The sequence below is a fragment of the Triticum urartu genome, chromosome 3A (assembly GCF_056163025.1).
Source record: "Triticum urartu cultivar PI428250 chromosome 3A, HENAU_Tu73, whole genome shotgun sequence".
Classification (NCBI taxonomy): domain Eukaryota; kingdom Viridiplantae; phylum Streptophyta; class Magnoliopsida; order Poales; family Poaceae; genus Triticum; species Triticum urartu.
Genome location: NC_141875.1, coordinates 42,719,392 through 42,745,840, shown reverse-complemented (window position 1 = coordinate 42,745,840; position 26,449 = coordinate 42,719,392). Strand labels below are relative to the sequence as shown.

The 26,449-nt window shown below is 43.3% G+C and overlaps 1 protein-coding gene and 1 long non-coding RNA gene across 3 annotated transcripts; one reads left to right on the top strand and one right to left on the bottom strand.

The window, feature by feature from the left end:
* The first annotated feature begins 8,853 nt into the window (after positions 1 to 8,853).
* LOC125547873 (uncharacterized) lies at positions 8,854 to 15,365 on the top strand. Of its 2 annotated transcripts, XM_048711615.2 has the most exons (16): positions 8,854 to 9,066; positions 9,794 to 9,869; positions 9,972 to 10,112; positions 10,203 to 10,330; positions 10,468 to 10,743; positions 10,928 to 11,067; positions 12,208 to 12,278; positions 12,570 to 12,647; positions 12,720 to 12,788; positions 12,867 to 12,926; positions 13,037 to 13,156; positions 13,242 to 13,369; positions 13,457 to 13,732; positions 13,862 to 13,992; positions 14,690 to 14,725; positions 14,819 to 15,365. In XM_048711615.2, exons 2-16 carry the CDS (start codon positions 9,803 to 9,805, stop codon positions 14,925 to 14,927), a joined length of 1,830 nt encoding a protein of 609 aa, XP_048567572.2. In that variant the 5' UTR covers positions 8,854 to 9,066; positions 9,794 to 9,802; the 3' UTR covers positions 14,928 to 15,365. The 2 variants fall into 2 exon arrangements, with proteins under 2 accessions (XP_048567572.2, XP_087402358.1); XM_087546232.1 differs by lacking the exon at positions 12,570 to 12,647 and having other exon boundaries at positions 12,690 to 12,788.
* A 1,318-nt stretch (positions 15,366 to 16,683) lies between these two features.
* Positions 16,684 to 17,629, bottom strand: LOC125547872 (uncharacterized). Its single transcript, XR_015599581.1, has 4 exons — positions 17,488 to 17,629; positions 17,218 to 17,413; positions 17,029 to 17,136; positions 16,684 to 16,947 (listed from the first exon to the last, which is right to left on the bottom strand). It is a non-coding gene; the product is annotated as an uncharacterized LOC125547872 (long non-coding RNA).
* Between the last annotated feature and the right edge of the window lie 8,820 nt (positions 17,630 to 26,449).

Genomic DNA, 26,449 nt, shown 5'->3' with positions numbered 1-26,449 from the left:
TATACATTATATTAATGTGTACTTTACTAGTACTCCTAGTAGCACCGGGGTATTAGATACCGGTTCAATTGCTAAGTGTTAGTAACTCGAAATAAAAGGCTACAGAATAAACGGAGACTAGCTAAAGGCGAGATGACGATATGTGTTGGAAGTGTTTCCGAGGTTGATGTGATCAAACATCGCATGCTCCCTCTACCATCAGGATTGGTATTAAACCTAAATAATTGTTATTTGGTGTTTGCGTTGAGCATAGACATGGTTGGATTATGTTTATCGCAATATGGTTATTCATTTAATAATGGTTACTCTGTTTATTTGAATAATACCTTCAATGGTCTTGCACCGAAAATGAATGGTTTATTGAATCTCGATCGTAGTGATACACATGTTCGTGCCAAAAGATATAAGATAGTAATACCACATACTTGTGGCACTGCCATTTGAGTCATATTGGTATAAAACGCATGAAGAAGCTCCATGTTGATGGATCTTTGGACTCACTCGTTTTTTTAAAAGTTTGAGACACGCGAACCATGTCTATTGGTATGTACGCATGAAGAAACTCCATGCAGATGGATCGTTTGGACTCACTTGATTTTGAATCACATGAGACATGCAAATCATACCACATGGGCAAGATGACTGAAAAGCCTCGTTTTCAGTAAGATGGAACAAGAAAGCAACCTGTTGGAAGTAATACATTTTGATGTGTGCAGTCCAATGAGTGTTGAGGCACGCAGTGAATATCGTTATGTTTTACTTTACAAATGATTTGAGTAGATGTTGAGTATATTTACTTGATGAAACACAAGTCTGAATTATTGAAAGGTTTAAGTAATTTCAGAGTGAAGTTGAAGATCTTCGTGACAAGAGGATAAAATGTCTATGATATGATCATAGAGATGAATATATGAGTTGCGAGTTTGGTACACAATTAAGACATTGTGGAAATTGTTTCACAACTAATACCGCCTGGAACACCATAGTGTGATGGTGTGTCCGAACATCATAGCTACACCCTATTGGATATGATGCATACCATGATGTCTCTTATCGAATTACCACTATCGTTTATGGGTTAGGCATTAGAGACAACCGCATTCACTTTAAATAGGGCACCATGTAATTCCGTTGAGATGACACCATATGAACTATGGTTTAGAGAAACCTAAGATGTCGTTTCTTAAAAGTTTGGGGCTGCGACACTTATGTGAAAAGTTTTAGACTGATAAGCTCGAACCCAAAGCAGGCAAATGCATCTTCATAGGACACCCAAAACAGTTGGGTATACCTCCTATTTCAGATCCGGAAGCAAAAGTGATTGTTTCTAGAAACGGGTCCTTTCTCGAGGAAAAGTTTCTCTCGAAAGAATTGAGTGGGAGGATGGTGGAGACTTGATGAGGTTATTGAACCATCACTTGAACTAGTGTGTAGCAGGGCACAAGAATTTGTTCCTGTGGCGCCTACACCAATTGAAGTGATGATAGTGATCATGAAACTTCGGATGAAGTCACTACCAAACCTCGTAGGTCGACAAGGATGCGTACTACTTCAGAGTGGTACGTAATCCTGTCTTGGAGGTCATGTTGCTAGACAACAATGAACCTATGAGCTATGGAGAAGCGATGGTGGGCCCGGATTCCGACGAATGGCTCGAGGCCATAAATCTGAGAGAGGATCCATCTATGAAAACAAAGTGTAGACTTTGGAAGAACTACTTAATGGTCATAAGGTTGTTGGGTACAGATGGATTTTAAAAAGGAAGACAGACAATGATGGTAAGTGTCACCATTAAGAAAGCTCGACTTGTCGCTAAGGTGTTTTCCGACAAGTTCAAGGAGTTGACTACGATGAGACTCTCTCACTCGTAGCGATGCTAAAAGTCTGTTGGAATTATATTAGCAGTTACTGCATTATTTATGAAATCTTGCAGATAGGATGTCAAAACATTGTTTCCTCGACGATTTTCTTGAGCAAAGGTTGCATGTGATACAACCAGAAGGTTTTGTCAATCCTAAAAGATGCTAACAAGTATGCAAAGCTCCAACAATCCTTCTAAGGACTCGAGTAAGCATCTCGGAGTTGGAATATATGCTTTGATGAGATGATCAAAGATTTTGGGGTTATACAAAGTTTATGAGAAACTTGTATTTCCAAAGAAGTGAGTGGGAGCACTACAGAATTTCTGATGAGTATATGTTGTTGACATATTGTTGATCGGAAATGATATAGAATTTCTGGAAAGCATATAGGGTTATTTGAAAAAGTGTTTTTCAATGGAAAACCTGGATTAGCTACTTGAACATTGAGCATCAAGATCTATAAGGATAGACCAAAAACGCTTAACAGTACTTTCAAATGAATACATACGGTGACAAGATTTTGAAGGAGTTCAAAAATAGATCGGCAAAGAAGGAGTTCTTGGTTGTGTTATAAGGTGTGAGTATTGAGTAAGACTCAAGACCTGACCACGGTAGAAGAGAGAGAAAGGACGAAGGTCGTCCCCTATGCTTTAGACATAGGCTCTACAGTATGCTATGTTGTGTACCGCACCTGAAGTGTGCCTTGCCATGAGTCAGTCAAGGGGTACAAGAGTGATCCAAGAATGGATCATAGGACGGCGGTCAAAGTTATCCTTAGTAACTAGTGTACTAAGGAATTTTCTCGATTATGGAGGTGGTAAAAGAGTTCGTCGTAAAGGGTTACGTCGATGCAAACTTTGACACTAATCTGGATGAATTTGAGTAGTAAACCGGATTCATATAGTAGAGCAGTTATTTGGAATAGTTCCAAATAGCGCGTGGTAGCTCCATCTACAAGATGACATAGAGATTTGTAAAGCACACACGGATCTGAAAGGTTCAGACCCGTTCATTAATAACCTCTCTCACAAGTGAGATATGATCAAACCCCATGGGTGTTGGATTCATTACAATCACATAGTGATGTGAACTAGATTATTGACTCTAGTGCAAGTGGGAGACTGTTGGAGATATGCCCTAGAGGCAATAATAAAAATGGTTACTACTATATTTCCTTGTTCATGATAATTGTCTATTGTTCATGCTATAATTGTATTAACTAGAAACCGTAATACATGTGTGAATACATAGACCACAACATGTCCCTAGTGAGCCTCTAGTTGACTAGCTCGTTGATCAATAGATGGTTATGGTTTCCTGACCATGGACATTGGATGTCATTGATAACGGGATCACATCATTAGGAGAATGATGTGATGGACAAGACCCAATCCTAAGCATAGCACAAGATCGCGTAGTTCGTTTGCTAGAGATTTTCTAATGTCAAGTATCATTTCCTTAGACCATGAGATTGTGCAACTCCCGGATACCGTAGGAATGCTTTGGGTGTATCAAACGTCACAACGTAACTGGGTGGCTATAAAGGTGCACTACAGGTATCTCCAAAAGTGTCTGTTGGGTTGGCATGAATCGAGACTGGGATTTGTCACTCCATATGACGAAGAGGTATCTCTGGGCCCACTCGGTAATGCATCATCATAGTGAGCTCAATGTGACTAATGAGCTAGCCACTAGATCATGCATTATGGAACGAGTAAAGAAACTTGCCGGTAACGAGATTGAACAAGGTATAGGGATACCGACAATCAAATCTCGGGCAAGTAACATACCGATGGATAAAGGGAATTGTATACGGGATTGATTGAATCCCCGACATCGTGGTTCATCAAGCGTTGGGGGGCCTCGTCAAGCGTTGGGGGGCCTTATGGGCCAAGGGGAGGGGGCACACCAGCCCACTAAGGAGCTGTGCGCCCCTCCCACCCCATCTCACGTAACCTGGAGAGGTGGGGGTGCCTCCCCTAGGGCAGTAGCCCCTCTCGGCTTGGGGGGCAAGTTTCCTAGGGGTGGGGGCTCCCAAACCCATCTAGGGTTTCCCCTGTGGCCGCCACCCCTCCCCTAGGGAAACCCTAGGGCACCTCCACCTCCCCCTTCCCCCTATATATAGTGAGGGAGAGAGAGGGCAACCGCACCCCTTCCTTGGTGCGACCCCTCCCTCCCCAACACCTCCTCCTCCGTAGAGCTTGGCAAAGCCCTGCAGAAATACCACAAGCTCCACCACCACGCCGTTGTGCTGCCGGAGCTCTCCCTCAACTTCTCCTCTCCCCTTGCTGGATCAAGAAGGAGGAGACGTCCCCGGGCTGTACGTGTGTTGAACGCGGAGGCGCCGTCCATTCGGCGCTAGATCGGATCTTCCGCGATTTGAATCGCCGCGACTACGACTCCATCATCCACGTTTTTGTAACACTTCCGCTTAGCGATCTTCAAAGGTATGAAGATGCACTTCCTCTCTCTCTCTCTTGTTGCTAGAATCTCCTAATGGATCTTGGTGATACGTAGGAAAATTTTGAATTTTTACTACGTTCCCCAATAGTGGATACCACCCGCACCACTACTAACTAGTAGTAGCATGGGTCTGGACCCTCACTAATGCTAACTAATTAGGAATTAAAAAAATTACAGCCATGGCTGCTGCTGCTAGCTAGGCGTCATCGTCCTCTTCATGCATGGTCGATGCTGATCATGGAGGGGATGAAGTCGTCCATGGTGATGGTGCTTCCCCATCCAACTCTTCTCCACACCTCTCCTTTGCTGCTGCTACAAAAAAAGAGACAAGGATTAGAAGAGGAAGAGAGAGATAGAGAGGAGTAGGTGCAGCAACTCACCGGTGGCCACCGGAGTTGGAGCCGAACCCCTAGATGATGCCATTGGTTGCGTTCATCAGAGATCTGGCCAATGTCATGGGCGGCGCTCTATTGGATCTTCCTATCCTTCCAGCAGTGGAGGAGGAGGAGGAGGAAGGAGGGGCAGCGGAGGAGGAGGAGGAGGAAGGAGGGGCTATGGTGGAAGTGGAGGTCGCCGGATTTGAGGGAGACGTCGAGGTGCGAGGCCGGCAGTTGCGGTGGGCGAGGAAGGGTGTCGCAGGTGGAAGGGATAAGTGAAATCGAGAGAGAGTGTGGGTCTGGGATTGGGCCTCCGTGCGCTATGTTTATACATGTGTCGGTGGGTTGATAATAGTAGTGCTGGGTTTATACCCACGCTACTACTATGGCATGTCCCGGGGTGCACGGTGGAGACCACTTAGTAGTAGCGTGGGGTTTATAACCCCCGCTACTACTATCAACTTAGTAGTAGCGTGGGTTTATAACCCGCGGTACTACTACGGCTGGTCCCGGGAGGCATGGTGGAAAACACTAAGTAGTAGCGAGGGGTAAAAACCCGTGCTACTACTATCAACTTAGTAGTAGCGAGGGTTAAAAACCCGCGCTACTAGTAAGTAGCAGTAGCGAGGGGTATAAACCTGTGCTACTAGTAAGCGTCCGCCTATAAGCTTTTCCCTAGTAGTGAAGGATTATTTTCCATAGTAACAAGTGACATAAATTTCAGCACACTATATAAATGTTTCCTTACCAAGTTCCACTTACCAAAGGCGCTTCACTCCCTGGCGACGGCGCCAGAAAAGAGTCTTGATGACCCACAAGTATAGGGTATCTATCGTAGTCCTTTCAATAAGTAAGAGTGTCGAATCCAATGAGGAGCAGAAGGAAATGACAAGCAGTTTTCAGCAAGGTATTCTCTGCAAGCACTAAAATTATCGGTAACAGATAGTTGTGTGATAAGATAATTCGTAACGGGTAACAAGTAACAAAAGTAAACAAGATGCAGCAAGGTGGCCCAATCCTTTTTGTAGCAAAGGACAAGCCTGGACGAATTATTATATAAAGCAAAGCGCTCCCGAGGACACATGAAAATTGTTGTCAAGTTAGTTTTCATCATGCTCATATGATTCGCGTTCGTTACTTTGATAATTTGATATGTGGGTGGACCAGTGCTTGGGTGCTGCCCTTCCTTGGACAAGCCCCCCACTTATGATTAATCCCTCTCGCAAGCATCCGCAACTACAAAAGAAGAATTAAGATAAATCTAACCATAGCATGAAACATATGGATCCAAATCAGCCCCTTACGAAGCAACACATAAACTAGGGTTTAAGCTTCTGTCGCTCTAGCAACCCATCATCTACTTATTACTTCCTAATGCCTTCCCCTAGGCCCAAACAATGGTGAAGTGTCATGTAGTCGATGTTCACATAACACCACTAGAGGAAAGACAACATACATCTCATCGAAATATCAAACGAATACCAAATTCACATGATTACTTATAAAAAGACTTCTCCCATGTCCTCAGGAACAAACGTAACTACTCACAAAGCATATTCATGTTCATAATCAGAGGAGTATTAATTATCATTAAGGATCTGAACATATGATCTTCCACCGAATAAACCAACTAGCATCAACTACAAGGAGTAATCAACACTACTAGCAACCCACATGTACCAATATGAGGTTTTGAGACAAAGATTGGATATAAGAGATGAACTAGGGATTGAGAGGAGATGGTGCTGGTAAAGATGTTGATGGAGATTGAGCCCCTCTTGATGAGAGGATCGTTGGTGATGACGATGGCTTTGGTTTCCCCCTCCTGGAGGGAAGTTTCCCCGGCAGAACAGCTCCGCCGGAGCCCTAGATTGGTTCTGCCCAAGTTCCGCCTCGAGACGGCGGCGCTTCATCCCGAAAGCTTCCTTTTGATTTTTTCCAGGTGAAAACACACCATATAGCAGAAGATGGGCATCGGGGGTCTGCTAGGTGGCCCACAAGACCGGAGGGCGCCCCCAGGGGGTAGGGCACGCCCTCCACCCTTGTGGATGGCAGGTGTCCCCCCTCTGGTGCTTTCTTCACCCAATATTTTTTATATATTCCAAAAATATTCTCCGTGAAGTTTCAGGACTTTTGGAGTTGTGCAGAATAGGTCTCTAATGTTTGCTCCTTTTCTAGTCCAGAATTCCAGTTGCCGGCATTCTCCCTCTTCATGTAAACCTTATAAAATAAGAGAGAAAAGGCATAAGTATTGTGACATAATGTGTAATAACAGCCCATAATGCAATAAATATCAATATAAAAGCATGATGCAAAATGGACGTATCATGACGCAAAGAGCGGGAATGACGAGAGACGCGAAGATCTTTACCCAGGTTCGGGCCACCATTGAGGTGTAAAACCCTACTCCTGCTTTAGTGTATTGTATGATTATGAGCACATGTACACGGAGCTCTTTCCCCCAGCTAGGCACAAGGAGAGGGCTGCTACACGAGTACACATCCATGGGGTTTGAATAGGTTCGAACCCTTGTAAAGGTTGACATGGCCGTCCTTTTATAGGTTAAGGGGTTACCACAATGGCAAAAAAATCTTTATCTGGTGATTAGACAACAAACAGTGCTATCATACCTAACTCTGCTAGTTAAGACAAAGCGCATGAAATGCACCGCTAGGTGTCATCAGGAGGAGGAGTCTCGGCAAAGCAGTCGCATCGCTTGCCGAACCGCCTCTTGTAATCTTGACACGCCACCCAGGCGGGTGGCGATAAAGGTGGAAATTGTACCGATGCGTCACCAGTGTCCGACGAGCTTCACCTAACTACCTGCGAGCTCGACACCTCACTGATTAGTGACTAGCTGCTCGGTGAGGTGGAGCGCATGGCAGCTGGAGAGGGAGAGGCTTGCTGAGCACAAGGCTTGCCGGGCTTTGGCCTTGCCGGGTTTGTACCCTTGGCAAGGGAGCTGCTTCTGGTGCTTCATTCCGTTGCTTGTCTTGGTCTTCTTAATGCGCTCCATTATCTCACAAAGAGCGGCGTCTCTGAGCCAGGATCCTTTGAATGGAAATTTTAGTTAGGCGAGGGAGCTGCTTCTTGTCTGTGCATAAGCCTGGGTATTAGACACCCGAGTCTAATACATCGACAACTGAAGATGGACCACTTACAAACTTTCGTGACTCAAAAAGGCAGTTTTAAAGTTTTGAGACTAACTTGACACACCCCTAGACAGTTTTAGGACCTTTGGTGCATTTTACTCTAAAACAAATATAGAGATCATGGTAATAATGGGAATATAGATGGTTCATAAGAAATGGAACAAAAAGTTACATACATAGTTACATACCTAACATGAAGAGCTCATTATTACCAGTTCAAGCTAATTATAAAAGATGCTGACTCCGTTTATTCGAACTACCTCATGAAGCTCCTTAGGAAGAAGGTTTTTTCGTCGAGGTTTTGTGTGATTAGATATCTACTTTGCTAAAAACGCTGAGTGGAGTGGTTCAAAACATGGGTGTGGTCTTAGGGAAATCGAGTTGTCTGTGCCATGTTCGGCCTGCCCCCCAAGGATGGGAAGGAGTGGAGCGACAAGTCGGACAACTCTAGCGAAGAGCAGATCCAGATTTATCCATACTCTTCCGCGAGATGGACGACAAGGACGCCGGGAAGGGCAAGGGCAGTCGTGATCCTCTCCGTAGCTACTACGTAGGTAGAGCATACCAAATTTTGGTAGTCCTCCTGATGTAGTAGCCGGACGATGTGTGTTGCATCATTTACATAGTTGGATGAGTTTGTATGGATTTGAGATATGCTAATTAAGGTTTTAGGTTGTGAGAGAGAAATTTAAAGTGTGACTGAACAGTGCTCGCGGATGCGGACGCGCCCGCAGGGTCGATTTAGCCATGTCCGGCTGTAGATGCTCTCACACTCACCCATCTCAGCGGACCGGGCAACATAATAAAACCGAAATAAATTACTCCCTCAAATACATAATAAAACCAAAAAAATTACTCCCTCCGATTCAAATTAATTAATTGACAGAGTTTTATTTGCGTCGATTAATTTGGATAGAAGAGAAGTATTGGTTTCCTAGAAAAAGCGTAGAAAAAAAGTCCGTGGAAGAAAAGGCAATCCGGTCTCCTCCACGGCGAAAATTTATCGTCGTCTCAAACCGTCCCGTCCCGTTTCTTTTCCTCCTCCTCTTGCCTTCCCGAGCCCTCTCTCCCTGACATGCCCTAGGGCTGACGCCTCCACCGCGTGCCCTAGGGCTGACGCCTCCACTCCCCATCTCCGCGCGCATCGCCGCCGCCATCGCCGTTCCTCACCGCTGGCTTTCCGGCCGCGATTTCCGGGCATTTGATCTTGCGGTAAGAGCTTCTTTTCATCCAGTGATGATTAGCTGAACCCCCGTCCCTTTTTCTTTTGAGATCAAGTGATTTCGTTGCGGCGAAGTGATCACACCCACCCTTTTTATTCTGGTGAAATGATTTATTGAACCACGATGGCGCTCACAATTTCTCACGTTCTAGATCCGCGTTTGCTAGAGCGAACAGCATTTCTTAACTTTGGCTCTGCCACTATCCACCTTTTATTTCCTTTAGTGTTGGATGATTGTAACCAAAACTCTGCTTTGGTGCCATAAAGCTCGGCTTTCATCCTAAAAAAATGGTGATTCTCTTTCTTGAGGCCTTGTTTGGTACTAGGGTTTTTGAGGGGATTGGTGGGGATAATCCCCACAGGGATTGGGTGAAACCCCAACCTTCACCCAATCCCTTCAAATCCCCATTTATCCCCAATCCGCTCGGTAGGGGTAGTGTATTGGGTATTGAGAAAAATGCACTAGAATTTGGGAATTTGTGAGGAAATGTGGCGATGAAACATGTCAAATACACTAGAACCAAACGGTGTTTTGCGATATGTGGGGATTTAGGGATTTGACCGGGATAATCCCCATCAATTCCCTAAAATACACTAGTACTCCCTCCGTCCCAAAATATAAGAACGTTTTTGACACTAGCATAGTGTCAAAAACGTTCTTATATTTTGGGACGGAGGGAGTACCAAACAAGGCCTGATGTGTTATTTCCACTCCAGGCTGGAAATATGAAGCGAGAAGGCGTTTGCACGAGAAGCCAGACCAAAAAGCAGAAAGCTTGGACAGCTTGGCGAGGTGAGCGTTGTCTGGTTTCAGTCTCGCTGCCTGTTCCTATTCTGCAACTTACGATCAGAATTATGTTGTATGATATGAATATGATGATGCTTCCCTAACTAGGAAATTCGCTTCTGGACAATCCGTTTGAAGAGGAATTTGGCAGCTTAAGTGATTCTGGCCAAGGTGTCTGGACGGAACTCAGTAAAGAAGTCGCCTCAAACTTAGCGGGCACTGTTGTATCGCTTGCTTCATTTGCTGATGGTGATTATAGACACTAGCTTTGCAAAATTTTATCTATGTCTATTTGTTAGTACTTCAGGATTGAGAATTTGGAAATACCATCTTGTGCAGAAAAGACAGTGTTTTTTGCATGCACGGGCATAATTATCGTAAACAAGCCTACTTTTACAAGTTGTCTGACTTCATTAAGTTTGGTTAGATCTATTGATGATGACACCAAGATCCTTCACGATATGACGGTTGGTACTGCCAACTTTCTTTTTGTAGTACCCTGAAAAAAACTTTCTTTTTGTACACTATTGCTTGCTTATTTAATATCATGTTAATCATTCTGCTAACCAGGCTATATACTTGCTGCATTGCTTTATTGATGCAGATTGAAGTGCGCCTTCCGGATAATAAACTTGAACTGGGATGGTTGGAATCCTACGATTTGAAATACAATGTTGCGGTTATCAACATCGGTCGCTACCATTCTCTTCAAGTAACATGTCTAGATCATCAGCGGCAATTTGAGTCTCACAGTAAAGTAGTTGCCGTAGGGCGTTGCTTCAACTCAGGAAAACTAATGGCCACAGCTGGGATGTTGACCGACAATCCACAAGGAGCTTACCGGGAGGAGCTTGCCATCTCCACATGTGAAATTACTATGGTGCGGTGTTAATTTCTCGCTTTCTATACATAGCGAAAATAAATAAATAACTGTGTCATGATATGTACTGGACTTTTTTGGGGTGGGGGTGGGCAAAAATACTCCTTTTTTTCAATTATACAAACTTTGTTCAGCATCGCTAAATCTTTGTGCTTGGCTCACTGTCACTTTATTCTTTTCCTAGACTGGAGTTGGAGGGCCCCTTGTTGATTTTAATGGGGACTTCATCGGGATGAACTTTTATGCTGAGAAAGAGACTCCATTCCTACCAAGGATTAAAATTCTTGAACTCCTGTCGCAGTTCAGGAAAACAATTCAGTGGATGTATGTCCTCCATACTCACTCATTGCTTTTCTACTCTTGTCCTCCATACTCACTTATTAGTTTTTGTGCACATGGGTCACACATGCTTAGAAAAATAAATAATGGTGGAAAGCTTAATCAAGAGTGCACTTAATACAATAGTGGCTTCTTATGACATCATACTGCAGCTAACAACACACATTATATAAATCTCTCGCGTTGTTGGAAAATTTGTTGACGAAACATTGTGCTAATAATTGATGCATTCTAAAAGAATGTGCAGGCATTTTACTTAGAATATGAAATCACATTGTTTAAATTATTGCATGCATTGTACAAGGCTAAGAACAGTTAAAGGATGATCACAACTTGGTATGTAGTGAGGAGCAACATGCTCAATTACTGTAATACCGAGCGAGTGAGAACTATTTAGCAGAGAAATTAGTGCCATGCACTGAAACATTACTGGATGACCACAGGCCATCTGTTCCGCTTCTTGCGAATTTATTATTCAACCTGGAATTTCCAGGAAGCTGACCACACATCAGTAGGCATACAAAATGAATGAACTAAGTACATAAGAATAATTCCGCTCAGAGGTTTGGTGGTACTACCATTCATGCTGAATGCCAAAGAGTTTCTGAAATGCCTTGTTTTGATGTTTTTGTAATACTTGCATCTGCTAACTGATCTGCATTTGAGAACATCTCCCTTGATAACAAATTAGTTGTTTGTGACATCTGGGGCTGGATAAGCTGCAGTGTGACCTTGACAATCCATACCACCTGTTTTGTCATGATATCTCGCAGTTGCCCTGTACTCAATTGGGACGCTGGTGTCCATGTTTAAGCTATTAATACTTGTTTAAGTGATAAGGTAGTGAAGGTTCCCTGGTAGGTTTGGTATAATATCATCTCCATTTTATTTTTTTTGTTGTCACTCACCATAACATGCATGGGAAAAGTTTTCCACTATATTAAGCCACTTATATTTAATATTTTTTTTTGTCTATACAATAATCAAACACAATAAATATTTAGGGTTTAGGGTTTTCCCCATTGTATTGTTGTTTAGTGCCTGACCCCAATAATCAAACACAATAAATATTTACTTTTGTGGATTTCTGTATTACTCCAATGAGTTTATCGCATTCTGCTGCAGGGCTACAAATAAGAAAGGACCTGGTAGTAAAATTGAAAGATTTCCTAGACCTTGTAAACCTGATTCAGAAGGTGAGAAAAGCACCTTAATATTGTTGAATTGTGCGCAATCATCACATCATCAGGCAATTCCTCACCAGAGTCACCGCCAATGTTAATTTTCAACAATCATTTGTAGAATCTGGGTACATACTTAGTTTTATGGTTGCACCTATTATCATGCTAGCATAACATATTTGATATGCTAATTAATTAGTTCATTCTAAGTACTTCAGTGTAGTATATGAATATGAGAATATACTCCTTTCCTTCATACTGCTTTTCAGTGTTCTAAATTCTGCTTATTTCCCTTCTCCATTTTAGTCAGCTCAAGGAAGGGAGAGAAACTTAAGGATCAGAAACCTTCCATATGTACTCTCTGTGATCCAGAATGTCAACCAGGTTGGGTCACTTTTAATGTTAACTATTGATCATTGGTCACAGGCATTAATTGTTTCACCCCTGTGGCACCAGGACTCATGGATAGATTATTATTAGAGCGGAAGTCTTTATGTTCTGGGCGGCCGAGTTATCCTTATTTTGGTGAGTTGTTGCTTGCAGTTTTCCTGACCATCATTATACATGGGGTCATCAATCACTTAACTATGTTGCAAAATTTAGGCGTTCCTACAAAAAAGGAGCTGAGGTCCAATGGTTATCCCCTCCCAGTTTGGCAGAATGGTGAGTTCATTCGTGTCCTTTTGATATTTACTCTTTTCTGTTGGAACATCTGTCATCTGACAGGTCTCTCCAGCTCCCCTCCACTACTGAATCTTTATTGCTTTTGCCAGTGGGCATGCGTTTGCTTAACAATTTTGAAGAGAAATTTAGTGAAGATATCTGGAGTAAACTCGAAAGAAACGTTGCTTCAAATATGTCTCAAAGTGTTGTTGCATTGGCTTCATTCAGTGGTAATTATATTCATTATAAGCTCGTTACTTTCAATATTCTTTTTCCAATTTCTTCACTAAATTATCAGAGTCATTACTCTTGTAGGAAAAACAAGGTGTTTTGCTTGCACTGGCGTATTCATAGACTGCAATGGGTCCACCACAAGAGTTCTGACCTCCGCAAGTTTGGTTAGAACTTCTGACAATGAAAACAAGGTTGCTGATAACCTTAAGGTTGTTACTCTGCTAATAATTGTTTAATTGCCCCTTCCACTTATTCATGATATCACTGGTTTAGTCTTACCATATCATTAATTGCAGATTGTAGTGTGCCTTCCAGATAATCGTCATACCAGAGGGACATTGCAACATTACAGTCTACATTATAACATTGCCGTAGTCTACATCAAGAATTTCTGCTGTACTCAGACAGCACAAATCGATAACCAGATGCTAATTAAACCTCAAAAGGAGGTAGTAGCTATAGGGCGCGTCTACCAATCAGGCAAATTAATGGCCACAAGTGGGATCGTGATTGACAAACCAAGTAAGCTTGGCTGCAAAGAGCTTAAGATTTCCACCTGTAAAATCACCAAGGTACGCTGTGTCTTTTCGTGTGGTGGAAATAAATAGTTGCATCAGAATGAGTAATTAAATTCATCATCACATCTGTATGGCTTACAAATACTGTCTTTTCCTATTCGTTACTTTTTTTGTGTGTGCTAGGCTGGGATTGGAGGGCCTCTTATTGATTTTGATGGAAATTTTATTGGCATGAACTTCTATGGCTTGGAAGAGGCTCCATACATACCAGTGAATATAATTCTGAAAGTCTTGAAGAATTTTGATGCACAAGGGTATGCTTTCTATATTTATGTATTTTTTTGTACAGTATGCAGGTGTCTTGACTCTTGCATGTGCATAATATTCAATCTTGAGGAGGTTTAGTAGCCTCGATAGGACTTTTGTTACCATGTTGATCTTATACTGAGCGCATTAATTTGTTGCTTCTGTTTAGGACCCAGTTGTATTTTTTCTTTCTTTTCCACTTTTGTTTCATCTTCAACCCCCCCCCCCCCCCCCCCCCCCATAACATGTAAATACTTCTGACTGTAACTTTTGGGTTTAGTTAATACAAAGTCAGTGGGGGGGGGGGGGGGGGTTCTGCCCACTGTCCAGAACTTGAAAAAAAAGGTAAATAACATATGACACTGGTATGATAAAGACCGTCCTGTGGTTGTGGCCGACAGTTGGGCATGTCTGATTGTACGTACATTTGTGATTATGTAAGTACCGTATCGTATGACTCATGGCATCACTCTAACCTGGAATTATAATGGTAAATATGGGATGGTTTTGGTTGTCATTTTCAGGTTACTTTAAATTTGTAACTCATGCTAGTTCTTAAATCCCAATTTGCTTTTGCGGTTGAACCATTTCGTCTCTTACTGTTCAGACATATGAAGTAGTGAACTGATGTCACTTGGTTTTGATCTTATCCTCATACGCGTGTGTTTGTTCTTGCATGTAAAACTATTTTCGGCCTGTTTGTAGGACTGTTGCTAGAGACGATGATGATAGCCCAAACAGGTATTGTTTATTCACTACACATTTCAATGACACTGCTTGCTTATTTATATAGGAATATTATTTAGCAGCTTATTTATGTTTTACTCTGGACAGATGGCCCGTGCCTAAGTCATTTTGGTGCTATCCGAAGTGGCACGAGATTGAGGAAGAAATAGATGTGGAAGAAGAAATTATATATCATCGGCAGCGGCAACAATTCTAACCTGATGAAGTGCATCTGGATGCATAGTGCCCCTATCTTGTCCTCAAGCTGCTGATCCAGTTGAAGCACAAGCCGATTCTGTCTAGCAAGTATGAAGTGTTTGTAACTTGCCTAATCTGAAGCCTGAGATACTAGCTTACGAACGTACTTAGTCTGAACTAGAGCCGTTAAGAGATGGGTTGGGGAGACTGTCGTATTTTTTGGTACCAAGTTTGTTTGCAGCTGTGGTTGTGATTTTAAGGCACAAGTCTGATCCCAAATACTAGGTTGATGATTTGCATATCCTGGCAATCGGATTCTTTTGGAGGCTAAGTTGAGTAGCAGGAGACGGTAGCTCCATTCTGCTGTGCTCAAACATGGATCCAAATAGGCTTCATCAGCATTAACTTTTAAGCACTTTGGTGCAGCTCTTGTTCATTTTGGTTGGTTGCTTTGTAAGCTGCATGATTGCCGTCTGTCTGCCTTTCCTTTTTTTTTTTTGGAATTTTCCTTTGCTTGTGTTGCATGGGCAAGTTCGTGGATGCGCTAGTTAGGCCTTGAACAATGCAAGGTGCTTAAGTGAAGGTGCTTAGTTAAATAAACCGATTTTTTTCTCAAGCATCGGTGCTTATCTTTATAGGAGAGGTGTCTAATTAAGCGTCGATCCTCTATAAATAAGCACCGGTGCTTAAGAACAACCGGTTTATTTTTTCAAGCATCTCCCCTAAGTGCATTGCATTGTACAAGGCCTTAGGGGTGATCGCTTGGCAGAAAGATCTGACACCCTGGGAGTGTAGACAAAGGATGGAAGACAGTTTCTTCATCTGCCCCACACGCCGACCTACTCTATTTGCCTAATTCTTTTCTATGTATGCCTGCTGTGTTTCTTATCACATGAATGGAACAAGAAATATTTTACTTTTGGAATTTTCGTTACGTATCTGGTGATCACCGCCTCCTCAACTTGTTTCAACACCCAGTCGGATAACATTTTTTAGTAGCATCCATTTCAACAATAAAAGCATTTGAACTGCGCTCATGGATTTTCAGCACTTGTTCATACAAAATATTTAACTTAGGGGGAATACTGCAAACCCAAAAAATTTCTTCCACATTGGCCAATCAGCACCTCTCTAACTTCACGCGACACCCAGTCGATTAGCGTGCGCTCTGTTTCTTTGTGCAAGGTTTGATGCCACTTGGAGAATTCTTTAATGCTAGTATATGCTCTGTTATTTGCTGTTAGTATATTTTTGGAGTTTTAACTCGTTTTTCGTATTTGAAGACTACTATTGTGGTGTCAGCCTCTCGTATTTGAAGACTACTATTGTGGTGTCAGCCTCGTTTTCAATGATAATGGAACCCTGAAGATAGCTCTGTATTCAGGGTGGATAACATGTTTTGAGTAACATCCATTTCGGCGACAATATCATCTGAACTGCAACTCAAAGAATTCTCCACACTTCTTCAGCATCTATGATAATGACATCAGATCTGACAATCTAGAGCACTGGTTCTGCACTTACTCTGACAGAACTATGCATTCAGTCACACCGACTCACAGCCAAACCACTAATTGCCCAAGTCAGCTCAACATGCCAGCTAAATTATATGGTCATGTGTGTCTCATGTCTATGTCTATTTTCAGTCTTTTTCTTCACCAGCACAATGTGGAATGGAAAGCCTATAGCTAACCAGGTATGTAGAATGACAGAGAATTCAGACATCCACATAAGTGGGAAAGGAAACAACCACAAAACTATAAATGAATCAGAAGGAGAGGAGAAGCTGGATCATAGCTCAACTTGATTGGATAATCTCACTTCAGAATAATGCCCTGCTACTACATAAGTTTGGACCACAGCAGTGCACATAGTTACATATAGTGAAGGAGCTTGCGGTGAAACAACACCAACCAAATGCAACATACAGTTCAAACGGCTAGACTACTAGAAACAGTCAAGGAGAAGCTAGAGCTACGTAAGAAACCAACAACAATCCTCTGGCCACCTTGCCTTCCTTCAAAGTTCACACAGCAGCCCTACAAAATGATGATTACGCAATGTCAAAATAAGGCAATCGGCAGAGATTATGCATGCCAGAATGAGAGTGGTATGCCTACCATCAAGCCATATGATTCTCAGGGAGAAGGAGAAGGCTCCAGATCCTCAGGCATAGCAAATTTTTGCTCTCCAAGAAGTCTAATACGTTCTAAGACATCTGACATAGGCTAAACAAAACATAAACAAAAAAGAATAAGCATTGCAAACAACATAAGATTACATTATAATGATACCAGAAAACACATTACCATGTTATCGTCTCCTCCACAAAATCTTGGAAGAATGGCAGTTATATACCCAATATCCAAGGCTTTAGTTACACCAATATCCTTAAAAGATATACCGACGAGTTGCCTTTGCTCATTGAAAACAGGTGATCCTCTTCGAGAAAAAAATGAAGGTGTACAATCATGTCTGAACTCTTGATATTGTTCCTCTACATGACTATTTACAGAAATATTAGAATAGAAACAAAAACAAAACATTGACAATTCAATTACATTGTGCAAAAAACTTACGTCAGATAGCCATCAGTTAGATCATTTTGTAATCGCCCTGATACATTATCAACCTGATATCCATACATCTTAAGTTCTTGGTTCCTCGTAGTTTGAATACCAAAGTGGACAGCATCTACTATAATCAGAATGAACTACAGAATCTGCTGCAATACCATCTTACTATAACACTACAAGATTAGCAACCACCAGGCTACGGATGCAGCAGATTTCGCTCTGCGTTGTTTTCTACAAAACTTTGTAAAGATTTAATCCCCCCATTCCATCAGAATGAAAACATGGCAAACATCGTGATATATAAGTACAAGAAGATTTAGAAAAAGCAAAATCAGGTGAAAGCAAGATGCCAGTAGGGACGGCAAACAATAGGACAGCTACATCGAGGCAAGGAAATCAATGCAAGCAGGCACGACTAAAAGCCCGGTCGACTTAGCAACACGTTGACAAAATACTGGAGGACTCGAGTCTTAAACTGCTTACAATTGGTTCAGGTCGACGGATCTAGAGCGTATGAGACACTCGGAGGTCGCCGCAGAAGGCTGGATATGCCGCGGCGGCAGAGGCGGAGGCGGCGCGGTCGGGGGCAGGGGGTGAGGGGGAGGCGGAGGAGGGTTAGGGCTAGCGAAATTTTTACGGCGGTCAAGAAGGAGAGGATAGGAGAGGCCTACGCTGAAACTGAAAGCTCAGGTAAGCGAGCTGGGCTGGACTGGGCTTTGGGAACGCCGCACTGGGACTTCTTTATTTTCTTGGCCATCCATTTTCTCTCCCTTAATTGAAAAGGTTATATACCCCTTAATTTTTTTAAAAAAAGGTTATATAACCCCTAGAAAAATTAAAAAAGGTTATATGGATTTTCTCTCACCTAAAAAAGCAAATTCTTTGTCTCAAAAGAAGATAGTCCATCCGATCCAAAAAAAGCACGACACATTTTTTCTATTAGATTAGAGGGAGTACCATTTTTCATCAAATTAATATTTTCCCCTGAAAATTAAATAAAAATGTCATGCATTTTTATTCACTCTTTCCATCATGAATTACCATTTTTAGGATAATCCTTCACATATGGAATCGTTTACTCAAAATCTTATTCCATACTCTACTTTTTATGGGGGTATTTTGGCTAGTAAAGCATGATTTGCCACGGTCCATTTCCTTCCATATACACCAGACGAGACTTCTCACTTTCCTTCGCTCGTGTCTACATGCTTTGCAAACAATCATCCACCATCCAGAAGAGATTGGGGGCATTTTCCATTTGAACAAAACATCGATTTTAAATGCTTATGAAAACACTTGACACATTACTGAAACAATTCGAGCAAAAAAAAATTGCGGGGATTTTGAGCTTGTTCTAGTGAAAGGATGGACAAAACGATTGAAACCATTTTTGTTATCTCTATCTCTACTACTATTAAAAGAGCTAACAAGGGCAGACGAAAACTGCCCTCCCACGTTCCGCGAAAAAAAGTTAGTCCACCTAGGAAAAATCAAGGCTTACAAGGGAAACATCACGTAATCTCCGGATGGGTTGTTCAACTGCACAGAAACAAAAAAAAAACCCGTGCCGGCCCTCCAGGCATCCAGATTGACCTACGCCCTACGCAGCTGGCGAGGTACCCGACGACGGACGCGACGACGAGTACTTCGCCGTCACAGGTCTATGCTCTTCTGGACTTTGTGAGCCTTTTATATGTCGCCTCCGTCCAGGCTTGGTGACGCTTTAAGACGCCGCCACCTAGGCTGTCTTGCCTTATCGCCGTTGAGCTCATACGACGGCGTCACCGTCCACGAACTCCTCTGCAACGTAGGTGCGCCCTCATTTCCTCTTGTTTCTATTCTTCGATATATACTAAAATACATCAGCGGCTGCCAGTCTGTAATTTAACCAACACATGAAAGCAATGGAGAATCATTGTTACATCCCAGATTTGTTTGACTCTCTGTAAATTGCAGACGAATAATGATGCACCTATGAAAAGTAACTCATCCCTGTAACTGCTGAAGATGAATTTCATAAGAAAATTAGTCAGAACTTCCAGAAATAGTCAGTACTTTGAGATATGAAAATCCTCGGTCAGATGCCACTTCAAATATAATTGTATTATAACAATTTGCCATTCACAGGGTTGAAGAACTTCGTATGGCCCCTACCACTCCCAACAGGGCGCGCACACCGTTCCAGGATATAAGCAACACCCACTCCTTGGGTACTTAACCCAATCACTCGATTTCTTATTTTTTTTGCTCAGCTGCTGAACTGTGTCATGACTTGCAGAGCGTAAAGAGATAAAAAGGCACAGGGAAAGAGAGCGGTATGCACAAAATAGGGATGAGATAAATAAGAGAAGGTGTGAAGCCTACAAAAAAATGGCACAACAGACATCAATGGCCTGGAAAACGAAACACACACAGTCGACTGTATCACAAGGTAATGACTGTCGACTTTGGTGATGTATAGCCCAATGGTATTGACATATAATGATATACTCTTTGTCTATTTAGACCATAATGGGCTGGAGATACGGGGGAAAGAGAGCAGTATGCACACAATACAGAGGAACTATTAAAGGGACAACCCAAATCCAGTGAGCATAATAAGCATATTGCTGCCGTCGCCGATGGCAGTAACATTGTCTCACAGGTGCGAGCTACCGGACAAACGGCAGTCACACAACTGCAGATCATAACATGTGCAGAAGAGCCTAGACCAAATTCGATGCAGCTCAACGAGAATATTTATTATGACAATGAGACCGATTGGTTGCACAGAAATGATGCGTACCAGATTCAGCGACATTCACGACAATTGCCATTCACCCAAATGTCAGGGGAGGAGAACCCCCAACTCAGTACAATCGTGAACCTACGTAACCCAGAGGAGTCTTCACAAAAAAATGGTTAGTTCATTGAAATATATTTATGCTACAATAATGTCAAGAGTGTTTATTTCTTATGTATCTGGGCCCCTCTTTTGTTCATTCAGATACAAAGTCTATTTATGGAAGCAAACAACCTATACCGATCCAGCCAACTTACAATAGTCCAGGAATGAAAACGATCCCTGATGCGGGTCATGCCACTCAAAATCTAATTGGTATATTTTTACTAACACCTGGTTCATAACTTCAATTCATCTCTGATTCTTACTCATTTTTCTCATATGAAATGTTATCAGGCAACAACCACGGCGAAGATCCATATGGAATACTGGAGCCTGATGCCCACACGATTAATATTGATGGTACGCATAATATCATTTTAAGTCTCCTTTCCCCGCACTACAAAAAAAAGACACATCCGTGACATTTTGGGCCGAACGAATTTTTTTTCTGTCATACATATGACACTTTTATGACGATAATTGTGACAAAACCCGGTATCATCATAGATGTGGTGGGCTCCTACTTCTATGACAAAAAATCATGACAGAAAATGGGCTTTTCGTCCTGGGCGGGCCGGAGACGCAGCTGCATGACATTCTTTGGGCCGTCCATGACGGAAAAAACTGTGGTAGAAGCGAGGGGGAGGAAAATTTCGGGGAGTTCCCGGTTATGGTGGGAGGTCGGGGGTCGAGCAATGCGCGTTTCTCTCGTACACGTATGCGCGTGTGTGCGAGGCGTTGGCTCTAACTGAACCCGAGCGAGGCGTTGGACTCTAATTGAACCCGAGCGATTGCACTGCAGGCTACGCGTTACTGAACTCGGGCGATCGATCGATGGCTGTTAACTGAACCCGATCGAGCGATTCCTTCGCTACTGCTACTAACTGAACCCGATCGATGCTGCCTCTGGGATGAACAGTGAGCGTTGCCGGGGGGGTGGATGAACAGTGAGCGGTGGCGTTGCCTCTGAATGAACAGGACCCCGTGGTGTGGTGGAGGCCTGGATGAACAGTAGACGGTGGAGGGGTGCCCGTGGAAGGGTGGTTGAACAGGACCCCGTGGTGTGGAAGGCTGGATGAACAGTAGACGGTGGAGGGGTGCCCGTGGCGGGTGGTTGAACAGGACCCCGTGGTGTGGAGGGCTGGATGAACAGTAGACGGTGGAGGGGTGGTTGAACAGTAGCCGGTGGAGTAGCGCGCGATGGAGGCTGGATGAACAGGAGCCCGTGGAGGCTGGAGGAGGTCGACGGTGGAGATGAACAGTATCCCGTGGAGCCCCGTTTTGCGGTACGCCAGAGCCCTCCTGATGAACAGGACCCCCGTTTCGACCGTAGGAGGTCCGTTTCGTCCGTTTTGCGGTAAGCCACACCCCTCCCGATCAACAGGACCCCCGTTTCAACTGTAGGAGGTCCGTTTCGTCCGTTTTGCGGTACGCCACACCCCTCCCGATCAACAGGACCCCCATTTCGATCGTAGGAGGTCCGTTTCCTCCGTTTTGCGGTACGCCAGACCCCTCCCGATGAACAGGATCCCGTTTCGAACGTGGCCGGTCGAACACAAGGCCATTCCCTCCGTTCTGCGTACGCCAGGCCTCGTTTCCATCGCCTGTTCCCTCCAAGCCCTCCCGATGAACACGACCACGCATTCCGTTCCGACCCAACTGGTTGAAGAAGCACTACGGGCGTTGGTTGAAGAAGCCCTCCCGATGGACATCGTACGATCACTGCAGCTAGAGTCGTTTATATTGACTAAGTTGACAAAGCCCTTGGTACGCGTCAACTTAGTAGGCCCACAACTCGGATTTGGCAGAGAACATATAGCCCATTTGCGATTTGTAAGAATGTACAGCCCATTTTTTAATTCTAATGGAATTTACTACAACCCATTTACAGTTTGTTAAAAGTACAACCCAACTTCTAGCTAGGACAATGATTAATAATTTCAAACAACCGCTCAAAACAGAATTAAAAAAAAATTCCCACATTTTGATGGGATCCGAAATATTTTTATCCGAAATTTCTAGTCAGGTTAAATATAATTTCAAAATAAAGTTGTATTACGTTAAAATCCAACGAAATATTGCGCGCGCAACAAGTAATGAAATTAAAATTTTCAAATTCCAAAAATAATATATTTTTCAAACTAATTACGTGTTTGGTGCATAGTAACTGTCCAGTTATTATAATTACATCCCATTTATTATTTTTTAAAGTCCATTTTTTGTTAAGCCTAATGCATACCTCCTAGAAAAGTTTGCGGCCCAGCGGGGCGGAGAATAATAAGTTGACCCGGATATTGTGTACAACTGTCGGCCCAGTTGCATTGCTGATGTTGAAAAAAAGGCCTGTGTAGTACAGTACAACCTAACATGGTTACTCAGCCCACATTCAGCGACGCCGGAAAGGCCCAAACAAGGCTTCTGTACAACTTTTTGAAGTCACTGAGCTCAATTAATAGCTTAAGAAAAAAGTTAGATTACAGTGGAACCTAATTAAAAGCTGTCACGAGCAAATAAATAATTCAACGGGTCCCACTTGTGCATGTGCGCGCGCGCGCGCGTGTGTGTGTGTGTGAGAGAGAGAGATAGATAGAGAGAGACCCATCGGTCGATGCTCGTAAATACATCTTTCAGCCATATGCATTGCTGATGCTCAGTAAAAACTTATATAGTTGACACAATCATATAGAACATCATAGCACACTGAACTTGCATACAAAAATTTCACGCAGGTGGCACAATCAGGATGGAAGCAGTAGATCGCTATGGGAAGGGCTATGTTGAAACCAACAAAGTCGTACATAACGGTTCATCGTCTTTATCAATGACGGGGAAATATCTTGAATATTGTGCAAAGAGAACAGACAGACAACACCAATAAGTTCTGCTAGCACATTAAGTTAACGTACAACCTTTCTAAAAAAAGTTCAGGTACAAAATTAGAACAGGTCACAATCAAATGTACTGGCATATCAGTGCTTCACACCCATAGCTCGGATTTAACTAGTATCTAAAAAGATTCAGTTGTTACCTCAAACTAGAGCACATCCAGGCAGCCAGCCCTGCCTCTTCTCCCAAAGAAGCAGTGGCCTCCGCCGCGCGATGGAGTAGGCCCTGTGCCATCCATCGTTCCGAGCAACACGGGGAAAGTCTGACGTTGACTCCTGTAATGGACGTCGTCGACGGACCCTGGCACCAGCGGCGGCGACAGGACTTCGATTGATGGATTGACCACTTCTTCGACATGCACGAACACTCGATACAGGTACATCCCTAACGTGGTCCGCGGCGGACTTGGTGGTGACGAATAGTACAACCCCGGTTCCTGCACCGGTATCTCAACACCAATCACCTTCGGTATGGTGGACGGCTTCTTCATCCATGCCATAACCGCCAGAGCCCAGCTGTCTGGAGGAACAAACATACTTACGAGCTCACCTCCAAGGTCGTTGATAAGCTCGTTCAAGGACTCGCTGTTCCAAGCACGTCGAGGCATGCCGTGGAAGGTAAGCTTTGTTAAAAACTCAAGCTCAGAGGGCACTGATCCCCATCCTGGGTGCCACCGATCAAAGCTCACCAGCGCGCCATCGCAGAACAAACGCCGGGAAGATTCAAACACACGACTGTAGTCGAAAGTTGTCCGGAACCTGACGAAGAAATCAGCCGGTGGCGGACAGACTTCGACGAGCAAGTCATTTATTTGGATGCCGTGCGCAATGCCAAGAGCTTTGACAAGGTCGTCCGGCGAGACGGGAGGCCAGTCGCCGTTGATGGTTACCATCAGCACTTTGCCGGCAAACTGGTCGTCAAGCGCCACCATGCCACTGTTGAGCGACAGCATGCAGGGACCGAAGGCAGGACGGATCTCAGGATCTCCGGCTCGGAGATCCGTGTTGACCGGCGACATGATAGTGCGCTTGAGTACAGGGAGTACAGGAGGGGGATTTGGGGGAACTGGAGTAGGAATCGAGATTCCAGAGGTGGGGGAGGGGCGGGAGACTGGGGATGAAAAGGTAGCATGAATTTCGAGCACGCGCCAATATGCCCTCGGCGCACAAGCGCACGAAAACACCGGTGGCACCCACATGTCGGCCTAAGAGTCCTTATTCTTTCTTTTTTGGAGAGCCCGGCCTTTTTTTTCAGGATCTTTTGAGAGCCCGGCCTGAGAGTCATAATTGACCTGTTTGGCATTGCGTTACTACTCAGCCCATATTCGACGACACCTCACTGGCCCAAACAAGTGTACATCATCGAAAAGACACTGAGCTCAAATTATATAACTTGAAAAAAGGAGATATACTCTGAACACTGGAGAATGGTGATGCCCTCATTTAGTCCACCAGTAGTTCGAGACAATAAACAGTTCGAAACAACAATATATACAACATTCAAACACTGACTAGTGACTACTACTGACATAAACAACAAGACATGATAGTTCATAAGAAGTCTTGCTACACCACCAAAACACACCCATCTGCAGCGCTCAGACTCTCGTGATCCAGACAAGAATGACATTCTAAACAAAAGCAACTATTACATAGTAAGAGTGACATAGACGAGGATGACCAAATGACAAGGAATATGCATAACAAAAGAAAGAACTACCCATCCAGAACCAGCAGCAAAGACAACAAAGTCATTCGAAGAGATGATCCAACACCATCATAATTTGCAGCCCCGCTTCAGCGACCAGTGATCCGGAGACACCAGTACTCCACCCTTTCGATGCAACAGCCCAATTACCTATTGACCTGAAGGCTTGAACCACATCACTGCTTGTCGTAATTGAGACATCCAAGGATCAAAGTTAATCCGGATGCCTTTGTCATTCTCACCTTCTTTTGGCTGCAGGCTGTATCGTTGACAATCAGGGGAGATTTCTCCCGAACTCCTAGGGCTCGCCGTGTAGACACAGTTTTCCATAGCAAACAGAGCCTCTCTGCCATCAAGGTCCTTGCCAACGGTGATCTCCTGGTTAATCGGATAATTGAGTCCGAGAAACAGAGAGTGTGAACCAAGGCTGTTTACCCGCCTCCAACTAAAAAATCCTAAAGGCCCCAACAAGCTGGTATCCTGCTCATAGACGTAACAACCACTGTCCGGATACTCACGTATTACACGGTGCTTGTATACAGTGGGGTTTTTGCAATATAACTTTTCCGGCTCATGTGTCCGAATGATCATCAGTCTTTTGTCGTCGTCTGATCGAGCGAGGAACCAGTTGTGCTTCCCTGTTTTTGGCAAAGGTGGTGTGATTACAAAGGGCAGTAACTGTAGGGACACTGCATCATATCAAAAAGGACAGGCATTGTTAATGTAAGATCAACATTGTTCAGAGTATGAGTAGGATAATGCAAGAAACAACAATGATATGTCCCTGTTGGTACTGGGAGGAAAATACAGGGAAATGTATACTGGGTTAGAAAATACAGAAGTGCCATGCATGGTTATACTCATGTTATCTCGCAATCGATTCTTCATAGGAAACTACCATGTCATGCATGTTATGTAATCATGTTCTGTCCTCACAAACAAATTCTTCAAGGTAACTAACAGACCATGCATTGTTATATACTCGTATTCTGTGGGCAAAATTTTTGTGAGGATATTATTCTAGCCATTGATTGCTGAAGGGCGAATATAGGTATGTACACATGGTAAGCATTGCAAGATTTCACTACTTCCAAATATAGAGTTCTCCATATGCACATTTACTTCCCTAATGTATGGTTAGATGAAACCAACAGTGTGGTGCATGTTTCTACATCATGAAAATGAGGTAACTAACATGGCCATTGATACACACTCATATTTAGTAGTAGTATATAGATTACTGTAAAATAAGGATAATGTCCATATATTCCTAACCGTTTGATTATTCAGGGTACAAATTGGCTGTACTGACATGGTCACAATCGCATGAATTAACTCATTCCAAATATAGCTGATTTACGGCGTCTCTAATACATTGCCATAGTTCTACTCAAATTCTGCTCAAACAGGGATATGCCAATCATCACAAAAAGTTCAAACAATGTCATGGTGTCATCATTAACATGAGACGGAAACAACTTACACGTG

Coding starts and splice junctions, on each gene's coding strand:
- LOC125547873 (XM_048711615.2), top strand. CDS start 9,803: ATGAAGCGAGAAGGCGTTTGCACGAGAAGCCAGACCAAAAAGCAGAAA. Junction 12,279..12,569: donor TTGTAAACCTGATTCAGAAG/GTGAGAAAAGCA, acceptor TCTCCATTTTAG/TCAGCTCAAGGAAGGGAGAG. Junction 12,927..13,036: donor CCTCCCAGTTTGGCAGAATG/GTGAGTTCATTC, acceptor TGCTTTTGCCAG/TGGGCATGCGTTTGCTTAAC.